At 41.8% G+C, this 16,284-nt stretch overlaps 1 protein-coding gene across 3 annotated transcripts in view; it reads left to right on the top strand.

The window, feature by feature from the left end:
• Positions 1-16,284, top strand: part of mypn (myopalladin) — a 247,250-nt gene that overhangs the window by 184,432 nt on the left and 46,534 nt on the right. For all 3 annotated transcript variants that reach the window (XM_048609091.1, XM_048609092.1, XM_048609093.1), the window contains 2 exons: positions 4,484-5,140; positions 10,441-10,585. In XM_048609091.1, the coding sequence (XP_048465048.1) occupies positions 4,484-5,140; positions 10,441-10,585 (802 nt within the window). The remainder of the gene's footprint in view (positions 1-4,483; positions 5,141-10,440; positions 10,586-16,284) is intronic.

Below are 16,284 nucleotides of genomic sequence, written 5' to 3'. Positions count from 1 at the left end.
CAAATCAACCATGTAACTTTTCACCTGTTAACCACTTCTAAATATCCGTGTTTCCAATTCATAGCCATTTTACATGCAGAGCCTGTTAAGAGCAGTACAATGACACCAAAGGTGAGACACAGATATATCTTCCATTTATATTTTCAAATCAACCTGTTCAGAGATGTTATTGCACATCTCTGGAGCAGGTGGGACTTGAAATCAGGCCTGATGGTTTAGAGATAGGGACACTACCAGTGCGTTACAAGAGCCCTTTTTTAAGGACTCTCCAGGGAACACCAGGGAATGCAGTACAAGTACATACCCTGTTTGAAATGTGAGATGTTGTTTTTAGGTCTTTTTGAATCAACCAGTTCAGAGATGTTATTACACACCTCCGAAGCAGGTGGGACTTAAACCTGGGTCTCCTGGCCCAAAGGTAGGGACATTTCTACTGCACCACAAAAGCAGGTGAGGACACATTGTATTTTCTAATTGACTTGTTCAGAGATGTTCTTACACACTCTGGAGTAGGTGGGACTTGAACGCAAGCCTCCTCCTTCAGAGGCAGGAACTCTTCCACAGCACCACAAAAGCAGCTGAGGTCAGATACCAACTGGATTTTAATAAGACACACATGTGTTTGAAAGCCTTGTTTTAATTGTTTAAATCTAATTGATAACTACCATTACTGAATCATATTCTGAAGGACGATGCACTGATTTAGCACCCAGGTGCTGATGAGAAGCAATCCTTGCAGAATAAAAGCCTCATGCACCCATTTCTACTGAAGATATGGAGTGTGCTGACTGACACACCGTGAAACATTGTATAATTGCCAGGCACAAAGTGTGAGAGGCCGCAGGCTCCTGAATGTATTGGAAGAGGAGAGAGGGTTCTATACTCTGAGGTGGGAAGGAGCTCCCTCAGCCTCCAGCCTTCACTTTTGCAGTAGGTGACGCTGCTCTGCCTGACCTACACAAATCCTACTTCACACCAAGGGAGTCTCTGGGCAGAGTGTCTGTGACTAAGCACTCCCTTTTCTCTGGTACCTTATTTAAGGTGAACTAGCTCAGCAATTACTCATTTTTGGTCAGTGCTGACACCAAAGCTCTGATGGTGACTGTTGAATATGCATTTGTTCGATATTACACTGATTTTTAAACAGTTAAAGAAAAGTTGCATTTTGTTTAGCAATTTATTACTGTTACAATTTTAATGAAATAGGTATCACTAATTGTCATTATTTGTTATTATATTTATGAGAGCTATCACTGCAAATGTGCATGCTCCTTGTTGTCAGTTAGCATAGCCTACGTATTTTAGGTGAAGTGCTCAGAAAATTTTCAGGAAAAATGTTAGTAGCCTCTTTGTGAAGTCTTTACAATCTGTCCCAGAAAGTCCTCTGGTGAGTATCAGAAGTCCTTTTCAGCACAGTACAACTCTAGCAACAAGTGAACGTCGAAAGCTGAACACAGCCTCAACTAATGCTCAAAGCTCACAGCAGTGATATATTTATTCAGCTGGTTACTGTTAGGAGAGTATATTAATGGTAGGGGCTAGCCACTAAAATGCATGCCGCCTCTTTAAATGAGTGCTGGCAGAGAATTTAATTTACAGTCTGTATTTCAACAAAGTGGCTGGCTGTGCTCGAATTCCTTTGAAAGGTTCATGCTTTGCACCAATGATGTGTTAAATTGGTCTTGCAACTCAAGACCCACCTTGTTCGTGTTATTGGCTGTTTAATACCTGAAGTATATTGGAACTATTGGTTGGCTTGCATTTACAGTGTTAGGGCTCTTGTGGTACGCTGGTAGTGACCTTACCTCTGAGCTAGAAAGTCCAGGTTCAAGTTCTACCTGCCACGGAAGTGTCATGTCTGAACAGGTTAATTAAATTTTGTTTTTTTTGTTTTAGCATTTTCAACATTGTGATGGTTTAAGCTTTTCTTCTACAGAAAGTAGCCAGTTTTGAGTTGGAACCACATTGCAACAAGAATAAGCCATTTCATCCCTCAAGTTCATTCTGCTGCCATTGAATGAAATCATGGCTTAACCAATATACTTACTTTTGTATCATAACCTTCATACTTTTGCAAATTGATCAACATTTTCTTTGAGGAGTTAGATTGCAGATCAGCCATGATTTCATTGAATGGCAGACCAAGTTTGGGGAGCGGAATAGCCAACTGCTGCTCTTTCCTGTGGTCCATTCAGGTACCTTGCCTTTCCATAAACAAAGCATTTTGTACATTTCACTGTCCTTGAAAATTTCTGTCGTTGCCCACTTCTCTCAGAGACCTACTGTTTTCTTTGAATCCAACATCTAACCCTTTTATCCCCACAGAATGCCTCAGTATCAGACATGCTCACCAACTGTTTTCCTGAATCCTTTCAACTTGTGATATATGCACCAGCCTTATACACTGCAAGACCTTGCTAAATATGTGAATCTCTGAGCTGTGAAAATCAGAAATAATCTTGGCAGCAACAAAAAATGTTTTAAACCTGGAGACTGTGAACTCAGGTTTTGATTTGTGTGGGTGACCGAGTGACCACATCACTTGTTTGATGGCACCAGTGAGAGGCCCAAACCATTTTTGTGGTTATTGTACGTTAGTGTAATAATGGGTGAGTTGACAGTGCTGAAAGATGCTGTTGGCAGCTGGCCAGCCTCAGGTGGGATGAACACTGGGGGTAAATTCAAATTGAGTGGCTTTAAATCAAAAGTGGGATATTAATGGGAAGAAGTGGGGTAATGGAGAAAGTAGAATCAATGGATCAGCTGTGAATGGGAAGATTCTTGGGGGCTGGGTGATGCACAGAAATCAGTGGGAGAGCTCCTGTTGCCACATTTATGAATGACCCATGAAAGGCCCAGGACCATGAAAAATCACTGGTTCAACTGGTCAGTGCTAACTTCATCTGGATGAATGGCACACCCTGTCCATTGGATCAAAGGAGTTGCATCTCGATGGACTACAGTTTGCAGTTTTATGGGGGAGCATACTTACTTAATTCCTGAGCTGCTTCAAAATTGCAGGTATCAATGAGAATGTCGTAATATATTAATACATAATACAATAATCATGTTTTTTGTTCCCAGTCCAAAAACGGTGTTGGAAATCATCCCAGGTAATCCTTAGGTTTTTTAGGGAGAATGACTGAAGCATATTAGGAATATAATTAAATCTGAGTTGCTGCTGTTAGGCTTACTGTTTAATAAAAAAGACTTGCATTATATAACGTGATTCAAAACCGCACAACCTCCCTGCAGTGCTATTACAGCTCATAAAATATTTCTGATTCATAGTCACTGTTGTAATGTAGAAATTTCTTAAAAATGACTTTGTAATTTGGCATGTGGATTGAATACTAAATAAATGTTTATGTGTTATCCAATAAGTTAATTGGATCAAATACTTGATGATTTGTGTTTGATATTTTTAAATCAACCTGTTTAGAGATGTTACTACACACCTCTGGAGCAGGTGGGACTTGAACCCAGGCCTCCTGGCTCAGAGGTAGGGACACTACCATTGGGTGTCATAGTGGGTCAGTGGTTAGCACATCTGCCTCATAGCACCAGGGACCCACGTTCGATTTCAGCCTTGGGCGATTGTCTGTGTGGAGTTTGCACATTGTCCCCGTGTCTGCTTGGGTTTCCTCCCACAGTCCAAAGATGTGCAGGCTAGGTGGATTGGCCATGCTAAGTTGTCCAGGGATGTGTAGGTTAGGTGGATTCACCATGGTAGGTGCGGGGTTATGGGGGTAGGGTAGGGGGCTAGGACTGGGTGGGATTCTCTTCGGAGGGTCACTGTGGACTTGATGGGCCAAATGGCCTGCATCCATGCTGTAGGGATTATATGATTGCATCACAAGAGCTCTTCAAGATTTGTGTTAATTTTTTTTGTTTTACTTTTTCTACCCAGAAGTGTTCTGACTCACAACTGAACGGTTTTATTTTCCCATCATTAAATCGCCCATGTTTCCCAAATTAATTAATTCACATGCAAAGCCCATTAAGGGCAATGCAGACCACCAAAGGTGAAAGAAGAGGTAGGAAGGCAGGGAAAAGAATTGTATTAACTTTATATTCTTAGCGCTTACACTCTTCAGCAATGCATTTGCAATTTTAGACAGATGTGAGTTAAATTCTCTGACTCTTTTATCCAGGATCAGTCATTGTCCATAAAACAAGGACTTTTATAGCAACATTGGGATGCAGCATCTCAGCTATGGAGAGAGGCTGGATAAGATTCTTGTTGAGGTTGGTTGGCTCGCCGAGCTGGGAAACGTCTGCGGAACAACAAACCAGCTCGGCGAGCCAACCAACCTTAACACCCACAACCCGAGCTACAAATCTACTCCAAAACCTTGGATAAGATTCTGTTGTTTTCTTTAAAAAAGAAAATTTGTGTTAAATCTACATATCTTTATCCATGCCAGTTGTTTGTACTTGGATTTAACTTATTGCCTTGTTCTTTCTCTTGTTCTTTGTGCAGTGATCCTGTCCAGTTGCGACAGCTACACAACCAGGTCCGACTTGAACAACAAGAAGCGACCCTACAACAATTGCCACAGCAGTCTCCTACTATGTCCTCCTCATTGCCAACCTCCTTTCCATCTACCATGAATCTTGTCAATTCTGCTCCTCAACCATCTGTGCAACCAAACCAATCTAGCAGGTCACCAACTCCGAGAAACACCCAACCTCAGTCATTCAATTATGCCCGGCCAAAGCAGTTTGTTGCTACTCAGAATTTTATGCCAGCGGCTGTCCAAAGTTATTCCCCCTCACTTTCTCCTATGCCCGTGCTGAACACAGTATCTGAAAGAAAACAGTGTGGTGAAGAGAATTACTTCGGATTTCCACTCACACCAGCATTTCAAGATCCTGCTAAATATGCCAGTCAGAGTTTGCCAACCCCACTTTTACACAGTTCCTCCACCACAAGTGCTACAGGACAATCCACTTCTTCCCCAGTTCCTCCTCTGCCAGTTTCCCAACCTCGGATTGTATCACCAACTTCCATTAATGCTGGTAACTCCTGCCCGAGTCCAGCTCAGAATCCTGTGGCTTTCCTCAGCTCTGTACTGCCATCATTGCCCTCTGCACCAACTACTAATGCCATGGGTCTTCCCAAGAGTGCTCCAGCAATGTAAGTGTCAGTTTCAAAAATATATTACAACTGTGTGATTAAATGTGGGGAGGTTGGGAAGTGGGACATGAAAGCTTGTTCCTTTAAACTACTATGTACGTGAACAATGCAGTTAGTTACTCCATCTATCAGCCTGCTTTAAATGAATTTGATTGAGCATGTAGCAGCCTCTCTTCATAGATGCTGCCAGGCCTGCTGAGCTTTTTCAGCAACTTCTGATTTTGTTTCTGATTTACAGCATCCGCAGTTCTTTTGGTTTTGATTGAGCATGTGATGTGTTGTTGTCTTGTATACCACCTTCTCAATCACAGAGGGTCTGTGCAATCATAGAATGATTACAGCATGAGGCGATCATTTGGTATTTTTTGTCTGGGCCAGCTCTCTCAGAGCTACAGTGCTAATTAGTCCTACTCCATAACCTTTTCCCATGGTCTTACACATTAATTGCTGTCTAATAGAGTCATAGATACATATAGCATGGAAACAGACCCTTCGGCCCAACTTGTCCATGCCAACCAGGTTTCCTGAAATGAAATAGTCCCATTTGACTGTGTTTGGCCCATATCTCTCTAAATCTTTCCTATCCATGTACCTGTTCAAGTGTCTTTTAAATGTTGTAATTTTACCAGCCTCTACCATCTCCTCTGGCAGCTTATTCCATGTATGCACCACCCTCTGTGTGAAAAAGTTGTCCCCCAGGTCCCTTTTATATCTTTCTCCTCTCATCTTAAAGCTATGCCCTCTAGTTTTGGACTCCGGTATCCTGGGGAAAAGACCTTGGCTAATAATTATCCAGTTTGGCTTTGAGAATTGAATCTGCCTGCTCCATATTTGCAAGCAATGCATTCTGGATCCTAAACATTTGCTGCTTCAAAAAGCTATTCCACATGTTTCTCAAGTTCTTTTGCCAATCATCTTAAACATGTGTGCTCTGTTCCTCAGGCCCTCTGCCTATATGAGAACAGTTTCTGTCTGTCTGTTCTTGTCCTGTTACTGTTTTGCCTGTCTGGCTGTGGTTCAGTTTCTGTTTGGAAGCAGAATATTAGACCTCACGTTTGGCTTATTACTGCCTGCTTCATGCAGATGATCTCACTTTGAGTGAGCCCAGCTTTCTCTCAATCGTGGAGTATATGGAGGTTAACTTGTTTCCATGTGAGGACGGAATAGGAATGGGCAAGCCATCAGAATTTTTTTTGTGGACAGGCTCAGCAAGTAAAAACTCAATGAGAATGGGCTCCATCCTGAATTCCTGTCCTCCTCACGCACATACCCAGATTTGCTTCTATCAATACCAAGATTACTAGGTCATCAATCATGCTGTAGATCAGACAATAATTTCCTCATGTTAAAATGCTACACTTTCCTGTCTGAATGCATCCATCTCTAATAGTTACTGCATTACATTATAGATAGCTTTCTCCTGTTACTTTAATGAAGTTAATCCACAAACTGGTTTTATTCTGATAAAAACTTATCTGTGGAATGAATAACTTGCTCTAGAACAAAGAATTTGCTTAATGATAACTGAAAAGCCAGTATCAAGAAGCCGGTGGGTGAGAAGAGGTGAGTGTTCAAAATGAAATAATTTTGCAACTTTGTCTCCATTTGTTAGCACTGCGCAAAATGGAACAGACTTCAAACAGATCTAGCAATTCAAAATCATGCATCCATGCCGCGTTGAGGGACATCAGCAGAATTGTACTCCAGCACAATCTGCAACCTCATGGCCTGGCATTTCCCCCAGTCAACCATTACCATCAAGTCCAGGGATTATCTCTGGTCCAATGGAAAATGCAGGAGGGCACACCAGAGGCAGCACCAGGCATACTTAAAAATGAGGTGTCAGCCTGGTGAAGCTACAAAGCAGAACCACTTGCATGCCAAACAAATAAGCAGCAAGTGGTAGACAAAGCTAAGTGATTCCACAACTACCACTCAGAATTGAATAGGAACTCAGTCCTATTTCAAAAGTACAGGAGAGAAATGACTTTATCCGAATGTCACGGACTGGTAGATCAACTAATGGAATAGCAGCACCTGCTGGACCAGTATTGACTTCTCTGCATCCAGTATCAGCCATTACTATAGGCTTTCAGAGCAAGATTGTGCAACTTTGCTGCCTAGCCTGAAGAAGTTACCCTCCTCCCTCCGGACAAACCTCAGGGGATCTCTAACCCCCTTCCCCTCCCCCATTTCTGATGAAGGGTCTAGGCCTGAAACATCAGCCTTTCTGCTCCTATGATGCTGCTTGGCCTGCTGTGTTCATCCAGCTGTGCACCTTGTTGTCTCTTTGCTGACGGTGGGCTGTTTTATGAGGTGTGTTATAATCCCAAACCAGGTCACCAAATTTATAGTTATATTTTAGTTAGGGCCAATACCCTTTCATTGTTAAAGTTAAAAAAGGTGAGACCAAAGGGGCTTACTAAGAGAACTAAGCCATAAGATTCCATGATTTTGAACAATCAACATTATCTCACCATATAAGTTAGATCAGTAAGACAGTCTTCAATAGATGGACACCTCATTTCTCACACCCAGAATTAACATGTGTTAAACATGGGTAATGTACTGTGTTTGAACACCCATTGCTCATGTCAAGTAGGAAATATAATCAGGACAGATCCCTTGGATTTCTCAGCAATTGTTGCCAAATGTTAATGACACTATGGGTCATCAAATCTTGTTAATCTTCACAAGGGATTAAACTTTTTCACTTTTGCTAATCTGGTTTTGAAAACTTCGCTCAAGATCATCTCTGTCATGGCCTTCCTCAGTGACTGCTCCTGTCCTGATTGATCTCTCTCCTGTCCTGAGTCCACAATCCCCTGGACTTAAAAAGCCTACACTCCACATACTCCTCAGATCTGCAACAGTTCTTGTTCAAATACAACAAGATCTGGACAGTATCTATGCTTGGGCTGACAAGAGACAAGTAACATTTGTGGCAAACAAGAGCCAGGTAATCACTATCTCTGATAAGAAACAATCTAACTACTGCCCCTTAACATTCAATGGCATTACCATCACTGAGTCCCCCACTATCAACATCCTGGGGGTTACCATTGACCAGAAACTCAGCTGGACTCAGCATATAAGTACAGTTATTACAAGAGCAGGTCAGAGGCTGGAAATCCTGCAGCAAGTAACTCACCTCCTGACTCCCCAAAGCCTGTCCACCATCTACAAGGCACAAGTCAGGAGTGTGATGGAATATTTCCCATTTGCCTGGATGAGAGCATCTCCAACAACAATTGAGACACTTGACACCCTCCAGGATAAAGTAGCCCAGTTGATTAGCACCACACCCACAAGTATCCATTCCCTCCACCACTGATGCTCAGTAGCAGCAGTGTGTACTATCTACAAGATGCACAGTAGAAATTCACCAAAGATCCTCAGACAGCACTTTCCAAACACACGACCACTTCCATCTAGAAGGACAAGGACAGCAGATACATGGGAACACCACCACCTCCAAGTTCCCCTCCAAATCACTCACCATCCTGACTTGGAAACATTTGTCATTCCTTCAGTTTCACTGAATCAAAATCCTGCAATTCCCTGCTTAATGGAATTGTGGATTAACACACAGCACATGGACCCCAGCGTTTCAAGAAGGCAGCTCACCACTACCTTCTCAAGGGCAGTAAATGCTATGCCACCCTTGAGAGAATTTTTAAAAATTGTTCGTGGGTACAACTTTGGCTTTCACTGACAGCGAGCTTCATCTGTCTTTAGATTTTCCTTAAACTCTAATCTTCCTCACTTGCGTGATGCAAATACTGCAGTGGCTTTTTAGGGTCCTGGGGAGTGTTTCTGAACAAAGAGACCTTGGGGTATTGGTTCATAGTTCCTTGAAAATGAAGTCGCAGGTAGATAGGATAGTGAAGAAGGCATTTGGTATGCTTGCCTTAATTGGTCAGTGCATTGAGCTGGGACGTCATGTGGAGGCTGTTTGGGATATTGGTTAGGCCACTATTGGAATACTGCGTGCAATTCTGGTCTCCCTCCTATAGGAAGGATGTTGTGAAACCTGAAAGGGTTCAGAAAAGATTTACAAGGATGTTACCAGGGTTGGAGGGTTTGAGCTATCGGGAGAAGCTGAATAGGCTGGAGCTATTTTCCCTGGAGCATTGGAGGCTGAGGGGTGACCTTATAGAGGTTTATAAAATCATGAGGGGCATGGATAGGTAAATAGACAAAATCTTTTCCCCGGGTGGGCGAGTCCAAAACTAGAGGGCACAGGTTTAAGGTGAGAGGGGAAAGATTTAAAGGGGACCTGAGGGGCAACTTTTTCAGACAGAGGATGGTGTGTGTATGGAATGAGCTGCCAGAGGAAGTGGTGGAGGCTGGTACAATACAACATTTAAAAGGCATCTGGATGGCTATATGAATAGGAAGGGTTTTGAAGGATATGAGCCAAATGCTGGCAAATGGGACTAGATTAATTTAGGACATCTGGTCATCATGGACAAGTTGGACCGAAAGGTCTGTTTCCGTGCTGTACATCTCTATGACTTTTCCAAAGCCCTGATTGAAAAACCAAGCTGTCTACTAACTCCTAAAATTTGGCGTACAACTTTAAAAGAGATGTGCGAGGCAAGTTTTACACACAAAGGGTGATAGACAATAATTTATGAGGTGCCTCGAATGAGTTGCCAGAGGAGGTAGTGGAAGCAGACACAATAGCAGCATTCAATAAGCACCTGGACGAATACATGAAGAGGAAGGGAATAGAGGGATACGGTTCCTGTAAGTGAAGACAGTTTTAGTATGGAGGGGCAAAATGTGTTGGTGCAGGCTTGAAGGGCTGACGGACCTGTTCCTGTGCTGTATTGTTCCTTGTTCTTTGTTCTATTTTCTCTTTCCCTCTCTGTCAACTGACTGACATTTTAAACCCGGTCTACTTTTGTACTCCAGGACAGGGACCCATCAAACTTTCTTGAGTCACCTATTGAAAGCCCTTCCCCTGTTGTTGGGCAGAATTGCATGTTGCCATCTTGCAACTGTTTGTTGTGAAGATGTCACCAGTCACAGTTGCTGGCTTGCTCAGTACAAAAGAAAATGGATATCACTAAATAATTTCATCATGAGTGGTACAACACATGCTTAAGGTGACCCTAAATAATTTCACATGGGTTTTAACAGTTAATCCAGTCGCAACATGTTAACCAACTGCACTGTCTTATTGCCAATGGGTGTTAAATTAATACTTTATCTTGAAATCTATTATATTTAGGTGTTTTATTCAAGATGTGTACAAACATTATAAAGTGACAGTTTTTGATTTAATAATGCAGCCCTCCACAGGGTATCTTGAAGAAAGTGCCCAAATCGCCTCGAACATCCATCGATGATGATATACGGGATAGCAAGGATGCTGTAATACATGACTTAGACAGAAAGTTACGCTTCAGAGATGATGTTTCTCAAACTGGGCAGCAGGTAAGAGCCTTCCACACAGAGGGGAGCAAAGAATTTTCTTGCTGCATTGACACTGAATATAGATTTCTAATTCCAGCTTCAGCAATATTTTGTAAGTTGTGTTTATGTGACAGGAATAATGTTCCACCTCCTTTAATGTGCAAAACCATTCAGTTGCCCTGGGAATAGTTATAAATGTAATTCCTTTACATCCCTAGTTATAATCATAAAGGTCAAACATGATGGTGTGTCTTTTGATTTTAATAAGCATATGAGGATAAATTCAGGGATACTACATTCCTGGAACAGAATGTCTCTCAATGGCAGTTTGAACCTCCTTGGAGTTATATGGCACATTCAACATTTCACAGCCTCAACAAATGAGTCTCAATTGAGAAATTTAGCATCAATGAATTTCCTCAAAGGATCTGCGAACTCATGCAGTAGTCAGTTACTACAAGCCCACTGGCAGATAATAGCTACAGCAGAGGTTTTTGTTGTTTGCTCTGTTTGTAATGGTCACTATAGAGAATGATCATAACATGATATCAAGATGCTGCAATTCCCTTCCTTAAAGTTCTGTGGATTTATGTACTCCACATGTATTGCAGCAGTGCAGAGGCAACTTAGAACCACCTTCTCAAGGAGAGTTTAGAGATGAGCAGGAAATACTGACCGTGCCACATTCCATGAACTAATAATAAAAGTATACAAGTACCCAGGATGTGGAAATGATAGTTAATTCATTATGCTGAGGTGTTCTGCAGTCTGCTTATTGTTATAACGCCATTGTCAATCACTATTTGATAGACAATAATTTATGAGGATAAAATAGCTCGCAGATTTCTTGGACTAAATTCTCCTTCAAAATTTAATTTTGTTGAGGGAGAAGATGTTGCAGCAGCACAGGTACAACAGTATTTTGTTCAGTTTTCTTTGATCATCTGAATCAGTTCCGTATGAAAGTACTCAGTTGCTGCAATTAACATTTAACATGTCATCAGCAAACTATTTAATTATAATTATGTTTAGTAAAATGTTTAACATATATTCGTTGTATATATATCTAATTTGCACCATATGAAATGAAGCTCCATTAATACATTACACTCACCATGTAGCGTGCACAGAGGTTACAAGGTACAGCCACCTACTGTTTGTATGAAACTTAGCCATTAAGATATTGGTAGTTTCACAGAAAGCTTCTAACCTTCTGTGTGAAGTTGCAGTCTACCCATATAACAATTTGACTTGGGTAGTTCTATTCAAAACTTGTCTCTGAACCTTTTTGTTAAAAGATATTATGTACCTAAATATATTTATCTGTCACATCCAATACATCGCTCAAGTGACGGTGGGTTCTTAATGTGGTAGGTTCTAACTGGATATCAATTCAGATGCATTCAGACACTGTATTTTGGTTATTAATCTGGAATATAACAGAATTAAAGGATGTTTATCATAATGTTATCAAATATTAGCCTTCTATTCATCTGTCTATCCAATTAATTTATCCAAGCCATTATTTATCTGTTCAAGACATCTGTACGATCCATTCGTCAAAGCCATACTTCAAATTCATCTATCCATTTAACCAAGATAGCATTCATTCTTTGGTCTATCTGTCCAAACTTTTCATCTTAGTTTCCCTCTAAGTCCATCTATTTACCTAATCTACCCATTTATCTAATTAGTACATCCATCTTTCCAGTCTACCCAATGTCCATCAATCCAGTCCATCCAGATATCCAACTCTGCAGGCATGCCATCTGTCTACCCAGTCCATTCAGCAAATTGATCCTTCCATACGAGCCCCTCTGAATACTATCACTCATTCATCCGTTCATCTGATCCCATCACCCATCCAGTCCATCCATCTTCTCTATCTTTCCATCTAATATATTCATCCAATCCATGCATCAGTCCAGTTATCCACCCATCCACAATCTATTTGACCACCAAATCTACTTAGTATATCAGATTACCCATTTAACTTATCTATCTTGCTATCCCCCTTTCTTGGGAAGGCAATGGCCTAGTGGCATTATTGGTGAACTAGTAATCCAAAGAGCCAGGTAATGTCCTGTGGACCTGGGTTCAAATCCAGCCTTGGCAGATGGTGGAATTTGATTGTATAAAAATCTGAAATTACAAGTGTAAAAATGACTGTGTAACCGTTGTTGATTATTGGAAGAAAAGATATCTGGTTCACTGATGTCCTTTAAGGAAGGAAACTGCTGTGCCTACCCACTCAGGCCTCCATATGACTTTAGACTCACTGCAATATAGTTGATTTTGAGCTGCTCTCTGAAATGGCCTAGCAAACCACAATCACAAGAAAATCTCAAAGAATGCCCAACAGAGGTAGCAGCACAATGGCATACAGTTAGGTGAGAGTTGCCCTGGGAGTCCTTAACATTGACTCCAGACAGACACTCATAGGACTAGATCAAGCATGGACAAGGAAACCTCCTACAGAGTACCACGTACTGTTCTCCCTGTTGATCAACACTTGGAGGAAGCACTGAGGGTGCAGTTATACCCTGGGTGGGGGATTTCAATGTCAACAACCAAGAGTGGCTCGGCAGCAGCACTAACTGATTGAGCTGGTCAAGTCCTAAAGGACATAGCTGCTAGACTGGATCAGCAACGGCGGTGAGGAAATCAACAAGAGGGAAAAATATACTTGACCTCAGCCTCAACAAACTGCCTGCTGTAGATGCCTCTGGCCATGACAGTACCAGTAAGAGAGACCGTCACACAGTCATCATGAAGGTAAAGTCCTATCTTCACTTTGATATTACCCTCCATTGTCTTGTGCAGAATTCTCAACATGCTAAATGGGATAGACTTCGAACAGAACTAGTGACTCAAGACTGGCCCTCCATGAGACACTGTGGGCTATCAATAGCAGTAGAATTATACTCCAGCACAATCTGAAAACTCATAGCCTGGCATATCCCCCACACCACAATTACCATCAAGCCAGGGGATCAACACTGGTTCAATGGAGAGTGCAGGACAACATGCCAGGACCAGCACCATGCATACCTAAAAATGAGGTGTCAATCTGGTGACATCCCTAGACAGGACCACTGGCATGCCAAACAACATAAGCAGCAAGCTATATACGGAGCTAATTGATCCCATAACCAATGGGTCAGATCCAAGTTCTGCAGTTCTGCCACATCCAGTTGTGAATGGTGGTGGACAATTAAACAACTCGCTGGCGGAGGAGGCTGCACAAATATCCCCATCCTCAATGATGGAAGAGCCCAGCACATCAGTGCAAAAGATAAGGCATTTGTAACAATCTATAGCCAAAAGTATTGAGTGGATGATCCATCTCAGCCTCCTCCTGTGGTCCCCAGCATCACAGTCTTCAACCAATTCAGTTCACTCCATGTGATATCAAGGAACAGTTGGAGGCACTGGATACTGCAAAGACTATGGGTCCTGACCATATTCTGGTAAAAGTACTGAAGACTTGCATTCCAGAACTTGGCATACTCCTAGCCAGTACATTCACAACACAGGCATCTACCTGACAACATGGAAAGTTGCCCTGGTATGTCTTGTACACAAAAATCAGGACAAATCCAACCCGATTAATTACCAACCCATTAGTCTAATCTTGATCATCACTAAAGTGATTGAAGGTGTCATCAACAGAGTTATCAAGTAGCATCTGCTCAGTAATAATCTACTCAGTGATGCCCAGATTGGGTTCTGCCAGGGCCACTCAGCTCCTGACTTTGGTTCAAACATGGACAAAAGAACTAAATTCAAGAGGTGAGGTGAGAATGACAGCCATTTATCAAGGCCGCGTTTGACTGAGTGTGGCATCAAGGAGTCAATGGTAATCAGATGAAAATCTCTTTTCTGGATTGGAGTAATACCTGACACACAGGAAGACATCTGTGGTTGTTGTAGGTTAGTCATCCCAGCTCTAGGACATCCCTGCAGGAGTTCCTCAGGGTAGTGCCATAGGCCGAACCATCTTCAGCTGCTTCATCAATGACCTTTCCTCCATCATAAGGTCAGAAGTGGGAATCACTGCACAATGTTCAGCATCATTTGCGACTCCTCAGATACTGAAGCAGTCCATGTTCAAATACAACAAGATCTGGACAATATCCAGGTTCAGACTGAAAATTGGCAACTAATATTTGTGCCACACAAATGACAGGCAATGACCATCTCCAATAAGAGATAATCTAACCATCACCTCATGACATATAATAGCATTACAGTCACTGAATCTCCCACTATGAACATCTTGGGAGTTATCACCGACTAAAAACTGAACTGGACTGGCCATATAAACACTGTGGCTACAAGAGCAGGTCAGAGGCTAAGAATACTGCAGTGAGTAACTCACCTCCTGACTCCCCAAAGCCTGTCCTCTATTTATAAGGCACAATTCAGGAATGTAATGGAATACTCCCCACTTGCCTGGATGAGTTCAGCTCCAACAGCATTTGAGAAGTTTGACACCAAGCAGGTCAAAGAAGCCCGTTTGATTGGCAGTCCCACTCCCTCACTGATGCTTCGTAGCTGCGGTGGGCGACATCTACAAGGTGCACTGCAAAAGTTCATCAATGTTCTTTATCCTTAGACAGCACCTTCCAAACCCATGACCACTTCCACCTAGAAGGACAAGGGCAGCAGATACACAGGAACACCACCACCTGCACTCACTATCCTGACTTGGAAATATCACTATTCCTTCACTATTGCTAAGACAAAATACTGGAGTTCCCTCCCTAATGACATTGTGGGTCTTCCTACAGCACATGGACTGCAGTGGTTCGAGAAGGCAGCTCACCATCACCTTCTCAAGGGCAATTAGGGATGGGCAATAAATGCTGGCCCAGCCAGTGACAAATATCCATAAATGAGTAAAACAACAAATCCTTGCACTCATGCATTGTAAAACCTTTATTTAACCATTTATCAGTATATCCAATCAATCCATCTTTCCATCCAGCTATCTTTCTCATCCACAGATTCCCAAAAATGCTCCCCCTTGATCCAAGAGATGACTGCTTGTTGTGATAAAAATTAGAATCAGGTGTTTATGAAATTATTTTTATACCTGCAGGACCTTAAATATCTGATAGAATCAACTCACAACAGCCTTGGTCAGCAACAGGTTAAGTCAAAAGCATCATTTTACTATTTCTTCTTCATTTCAGAGCTGTTTTTCATCATTCTTTCTTTTCTGTTTTACATTACTAGCTGTATCACTATATTGCAGCCAACTGCACAAGGAGTCAATGTGCCAGCTCTAGAAAGTATTTGTTCAAAGAGAATCAGTCTTTTGAAGATAAAATCTTTGGAAAATTTCCAATCCTTAGATTGCAGTGTTATTTGTCTGAGCCCCTATGACAGGCATTGGCCAAATGTTACATGTTGTCTTGCAGTTTAATTTCTTTGTACCTGATTATTTAAGATGGCTATCTCCCAAACTTTCTTTCCCAAAAGATTATTTTCTTTACAACATTTCTAACTGAAGCATAAAAGTTTAAATTTAATGATGTAATTCTGTACTATAGTGTTCGTGTTGCTAATAGATAAGTAACTACTATATTGAGTTGGGGGGAGATAGTAGGAACTGCAGATGCTGGAGAATCTGAGATAACAAGGTGTAGAGCTGGATGAACACAGCAGGCCAAGCAGCATCAGAGGAGCAGGAAAGCTGACGTTTCTGGTCTAGA

The sequence above is a fragment of the Rhincodon typus genome, chromosome 20 (assembly GCF_021869965.1).
Source record: "Rhincodon typus isolate 14 chromosome 20, sRhiTyp1.1, whole genome shotgun sequence".
NCBI classification, from domain to species: Eukaryota; Metazoa; Chordata; class Chondrichthyes; order Orectolobiformes; family Rhincodontidae; genus Rhincodon; species Rhincodon typus.
This window is presented reverse-complemented; position numbering and strand designations above follow the sequence as displayed.